The 6,000-nt window shown below is 40.2% G+C and overlaps 1 protein-coding gene across 1 annotated transcript in view; it reads left to right on the plus strand.

Moving 5' to 3' along the window:
• Window positions 1–5,537, plus strand: part of LOC145339429 (signal transducer and activator of transcription 5A-like) — a gene marked incomplete at its 3' end in the record, with an annotated part of 93,946 nt that extends 88,409 nt beyond the window's left edge. Inside the window, exon 7 of the mRNA XM_080183892.1 lies at window positions 5,389–5,537. Coding sequence (XP_080040018.1) covers window positions 5,389–5,537 — 149 coding nt within the window. The remainder of the gene's footprint in view (window positions 1–5,388) is intronic.
• Window positions 5,538–6,000: the final 463 nt, after the last annotated feature.

Genomic DNA, 6,000 nt, shown 5'->3' on the forward strand with positions numbered 1-6,000 from the left:
AGAGTGTGAATGTTGGGTGACAAGCCCAGGCTTACGGGCTTTGGAATCCATAGAATCCCTACAGTGCAGAAGGAGGCCATTCAGCCCATCAGGTCTGCATCATCTCTCTGAAAAAGCATCTTGCCTATCCCCGAAACCCTGCTCATCCTCCTGACCTATACATCTTTGGACACTAAGGGACAATTTAGAATGGCCAATCCATCTAACCTACACATCTTTAGACTGTGGGGAGAAACCAGAGCAGCTGGAGGAAGCCCACACAGGGAGAAAATGCAAACTCCACAGAGACACAGTCACCTAAGCCGGGAATCAAACCTGGGTCCCTGGTGCTGTGAGGCAGCAGTGTTGACCACTGTGCCACCCACCATGCCACCCAGTTTAACCAATTAACTCCAGGCAGCTTACCAGCACAGAAAACTGTTTTTCTGGTTAAAACCATCTGCTAGACTGTTGACTTGCACGTTTATCAGAAACTACAATTGGAAGAAGTACACCTCTCATCGCAGGATTGTCCCTTCACATACCATTAACCAGCAGCCCCCTGTTGATTATTGTGGACCTGTTCAAGTAACGCACTATTTGGCTGACTTGGTCCCAATTTCCCAGCGCTTGGTGTATTATTTTGGAGTCAACTTGACCACCACCACCCTCTTACCCCATTTGTTGCAAGGTGCCTTATATAATGTTGTGTGCCTTCATGTTCTAGACATCTAAGTCGAATGCTGCATGCTAGGCTTATTTAAGACCAATTGTTTAACCATCTTGTGTTCTGGGATACTCTCCTAAACTGCCATTTCCAGTCTTAGAATTTGAAAAATATGTCATTAAGAGACCATCTAGAATAGTCAAATTTCGACAGATGTGGTTCTGTATATGCAGTTATCTTTTGTGCTTTCAGGGAACTCCTCCTGTAAAGTCAATGTTACAATGGGAATGAAGTGGTATTAAATATCACTGCTACTTTTACATTTGCAGCGTTATACTTGCTCAAGTCCCTTATTTTGACTGGAACTCAGCAGTCTACGTGTAGCCAAATTTGTGGAAGCAACTTGTTTGACCAAGGATTTTCATCTAATTCATCTGATGTTGGCTCCAGTTGTTGGATTGAAGCTGATAAAAGTATGAATATGTAATGCCTTGTGTACATGATTATTTGGCAAAAATGTGACACTAACTTGCTTGCATTGCTAGTGTCCAAAGAAGTTTTAGCCTTGCTTACAAATGATTATTATCTTCCATTGAAGAAAAATTGTTCCCCACTTTGAAATCCAGATTCTGAACAATCAAAAACCTCACCCCTGCTCAATGTGAACCTTGGCCATTTGGTCACAAGCTCTTCTGAGTCAAAATGTTCTGGGTTCAAACTCCATCCAAGGACTTGAGCACAAAATCTTGACTGACATCCCAGAGTAGTACTGAGTGAACACTGCTAGTCATTCTTTGGGTCAAACTTTCTACTCAGGTAAGTGCACTATTTGTAAAAGATCAGGGAGTTCTCCAGGTGACCTGGGTCAATATTCCTCTGCAAGCAGCACCAACAAAAAGTCGTTCACCTTATTGCTGTTTGAGAGATCTTCCTGTGCGCAAAATGGCTGCTGCATTTGCCTACAGAACAGTCACTGCACTTCAAAGCAAAACATTGTATGTGAAGAACCTTGAGACGTTTCTGAGAGAAATGATAAGGCGCAATATAATTACATGAATTTTCTTTACTGCGTGCCAACTTCTACTTATGCTTCTGTTGGTAAGCGGTCAAAGCTGCTTCTGAGTCTGAGCTGGTGGGAGTTCTTTGCCTTAGAAGAGAGGGAAAGTCACTCGGCTAATTGCTTCAGGTTGCCTTAGTACACCGCCTGTTTTAGAGTAGCATTGGCAACCAGTGCTTTGATTTGACTTGGAATGATGCATGGCATCAGAGGATGGTTGCAAGTGCTTTTATTTTCTGTTCTTGCCAATATATTGAAAAACTTAATTAAGAAGTTTAATACATCTTCAGTCTAGGAAGAAAAGTTGCTTATTGAATGGAAGAAATGATTTTGAGTACTACTTGGTAAATTTGTGACTGCATAGCAAGCATATTTGCCAGGAAAGTTTACACTGGCAGCAATTCTGTTGGGTGACTGCAGGGGAAAATTTAAAGTGTGAGGTATGGTGGTGGGTGCCTTTGCCTCCATACCAATTACCATTTGGCACACTGCACTGCGTTTTCCAAGGGTATCTGATGGCTAATTCACTGGCTGTAAGTTCATGCCAAGCGCAAATGAAAGACTGCAGCATTATAAACTTTCATTTATGCAAATAAAGTTTTGCATCTGGGAAACTGGCTATATCCTCTAGCTGCTGCTGATTTGGATGAGCCCATCCCTTAGCTACATTGTGAGTGGTCAATGACAGCAGTGTAGAGGTAATTGCATACCTACCTGCTTAATCTTTCCTATTTTGATCAGATAGTTTTTTTGAAAAGCACAATCCTTCATTATGTGGCAGTTGTTCATGAAAAACATTTGTTCTTTTATCTTTTTCTGTCTGTCCATCCCCAGAAGGGAAAATCTCCTTTATAACACAGTCCAAGAATTGACTCATTTAACCCTTTATACTGTCCCCATTGAGAAACAGCACCACTGACAACCTCTGCCCTCCAGTTCTTCACCCAAGCACCCGTTCTTTGAGTTTGAGCCTAGATAAGCTATTTGATGAAGTTTCATGATTGCTGAGTCTGAGTGTCACCTGCACTTTCCAACATGGGTTGTCACCTTGTGATAAGATCCAGAATGCTTGGGGCAATAACATCAATTCTTAAACATGTTATGCAAAGAAATGACAACTGTTTTGCCCTCCAGTGAGATGAAGGATACTAGTAGCAACATGTTTATATAGTTCACATCCAGTATCCACATGAAACAAACATTATGCAGAGCAAAGTTTAATTTTAATCTCCCCTAATCGTGTGGATCAGCCCCAGGTTTTACTGTTTCAGTGTGATTTTTTTTTTTCCCTACTTCCCTTACCAAGCTTTTGAGTAAGGTTGGCAAATTCTGCTAAATCCTTGTATGTTTTATGTTGTTAATGAAACATCCACTTGGAATTATCGTCTGCCCAGGCTTGTTTTATTTGGGACCCCTACAATGGCAGCGAAACCTTTATCCCGTTCTAGATTGGATTTGGATATTGTCTAAAGTGCTACTTTATTATATGCCCTTATCATTGCTAATTCCCCGTATACTGTCCCTAAATTGATCCTGTTTCGTAACAACAGCATCACCTGATGTAAAAGACAATATCCAGAGTGAGGTCCAGATTTTCATTGATTTTGCAAGTTGCCAAAGGATTAGACACTTATTCTAGATGTACAGAATGGTCCCAAACATTTCCTTGTTTGTGTTTTAATATTTTTGCATTGTGGCAACTGTAAATGGACTGAACTGGCAAAAATGTATTTAGCTGCTTACAAGTGTAAGTTGAGAAACAATTTTAAACTGGCACATTATGGTGTCTTTGAACAAGTGAAAAGACTATGCACAGGGAGAATTGACTTGCTGTCACTAGTAGCAGTTTAAAGAATTGCAAATAGTCTGATATGTAGATTGACGACTGGATTAAGTTCATTTGATTATACAGTTATTTAAAATGAGGATCCTTTTGATGTGCTGGGATATTTTTTTAAAAATTAGGCATCAGAGTTAGTTCTGTGATCAAAGCTTCGCTGAAGACTTTCAGTTGTCTCGGTAGCATAAATGTCCTATGTCTGCATTAGGCAACCATCCAAAAGCTTTTGTTGATTGAACTGAACCTGTCGTGAACATTTTTTAAATAATTACTCTAAGTATCTAGTATTACTGTGATGCAGTAATAATGCACTGAATTGGCAATTGCAGCCAAAAACTTGCACTTATATGGCGCCTTATATAGTGAAACGTCCCAAGGCACTTCACAAAATGGGTGGGCTGGTTAAGACAGCAGACATTAAGCTGCATACAGGAGAAGATACTGAAGGCATTAGAGTAGTTTTTTGTAATAGGAGAGATAAAGTAAGGTGGGTGGTTCAGGAAGATAATAGCTGTAGGACTGTAATAACTAAAAATTCATAAATGGGAGGGATCACAGGCTACAGTTCAAAGAACTGAGGTTGTGAACTTGAACATTATGCTGTAGGAGGTTTTGTAGGTATCAAGGTCCATGGCTGTGGGGACCATGCCTGAGGGATCTTTAAAAAAGGTTGAGGATTCTGAAATCAATGTATTGTGTATAATGTGTGTGTGTATTGTGTGTCATTGAGACAAGGGTGATGGATGAATCCGACTTAGCCCAAGATAGGATGCTGTGTCAGATGTTTGGATGAGTTAGTGTGTGTCTATTGGGATAAAGAATCTTGGATGCTGCTAAGAAAGGGCTTGAGAAATTGAGCTTGGAGGTGAAAGCATGAATTGAATATTTCAGTTATAATAGGATGGAAGTATGGATGGAGATAGGCATGTTAGAGCTGGAAAATGCTTGAGTGAAAAATTAGATAATGAATTTTCAGTTTAGCACTACGTCAGATGGGACACATTACAAAAATGGAAGTGGTTGGAAAGGGGGAATTTTGTAGGTCATAACAGCTCTTGCCATGCCAATGTGAAGCTGGAAAATGTTAATGATTGGGGAGCAGGGAAGACGGGAAATGATGGTACACATAAAGAAACTCTAAAATGGTTGTGAACTACTAATTAATGCTTACTTTTGTATTAGTAGTGCAGTATTCCAGAACACAGGAACTCTCTCTCACTATGATGCCAAAGTTCTTACAAAATTGTGCAGAAACTTTGCAAAACGTTTATGAATTAAATTGCCACATGGTGACTGAGACGGTGAACTAAATTGGGTTTAAATCCTTTATTCATTTAGGCTTGCTATAAAGAGGAAACTGAATGGGGTTGGGGGGAGAGAGGAAGTCTCGAACCAATTTGTAATACCACTGAATGCATGCCTCCCAATTATCATTTACCTCCTGATTTATTTTGTGTTATTATTTTGGCTTTGCTTTGCAGTTCACGAGTTTCATGTGCTATAGTGTTTTCACAGTCAATATCCAAAAAAAGACCTCTGCCCAGCCATATGTCAACAAAGCTGGGCATGTTGAATGGTAGCTCCCTTTTTACATTTGTTTCGCCTGGCACTAAATGTTAAATAGAGACCCTTGTGATCTTGCAACACAAGATGTCTGTCCATGAACAGATAAATTGGCCTCTGTCCTATGGTTTGGCTCCAACAGCTGGTGGAGAGAGCAAACACAAAATACGTTGAGCAGACAGACGTTGTTTGAGTGTTGCTCCCTGGGACCCACTTAATAGGGTAAACGCGCCTTAAGGCTAACAATGAATCTTTTGGGTTTTTTGAATGGCTTTTTAACAGAAGAGAAATTACAGCATCTTGGAAGCGGTGAGCTCTCTGGAACAGGCCCAGGGCCTTGTGCTGAATATGATTCAGGACTGGAAACGACGACTACAGCTGTCAGGAAATGGTGCCTACTTTGAGGACAACCTGGGGTCACTTCAGGAATGGTGAGGAACCAGATTCAGTCCATTTGGTGCGCAGTATTTTATAAATAAATTGGTACGTAGGCGCAAAATGTCAAATTAAGATGCACTGAATTACAGTTGACCACTGGAAATAACGACTTGTTCATAATTACTGGTAGAAATTTTGGCTGAATGATGAATTGTTTATTTCTTTGTCAGTGTTGCAGAATTAGAAATAACTTGAGAAATTTGATGCATGTATTAACCAAATCACTTTCCGTTGAACAATGAGCCTGTAGTTGATTATTTTATTAAAAATCTGTATTTTTAGATGTTATTTCAAATTTGCCTCTTGACTGCAGAGCAAACAAAAGGGTCACTTGCTAAGGAACAACCTCAACCTTGTTCTTGTATATAGTGGAGAATTTCATAGAATCATAGAACCCTTCAGTGCGGAAAGAGGCCCTTCGGCCCATCGAGTCTGCACCAAACACAATCCCACCCA

The sequence above is a fragment of the Carcharhinus amblyrhynchos genome, unplaced genomic scaffold (genome assembly GCF_965287045.1).
Source record: "Carcharhinus amblyrhynchos unplaced genomic scaffold, sCarAmb.v2.hapA scaffold_460, whole genome shotgun sequence".
Lineage (NCBI taxonomy): Eukaryota > Metazoa > Chordata > Chondrichthyes > Carcharhiniformes > Carcharhinidae > Carcharhinus > Carcharhinus amblyrhynchos.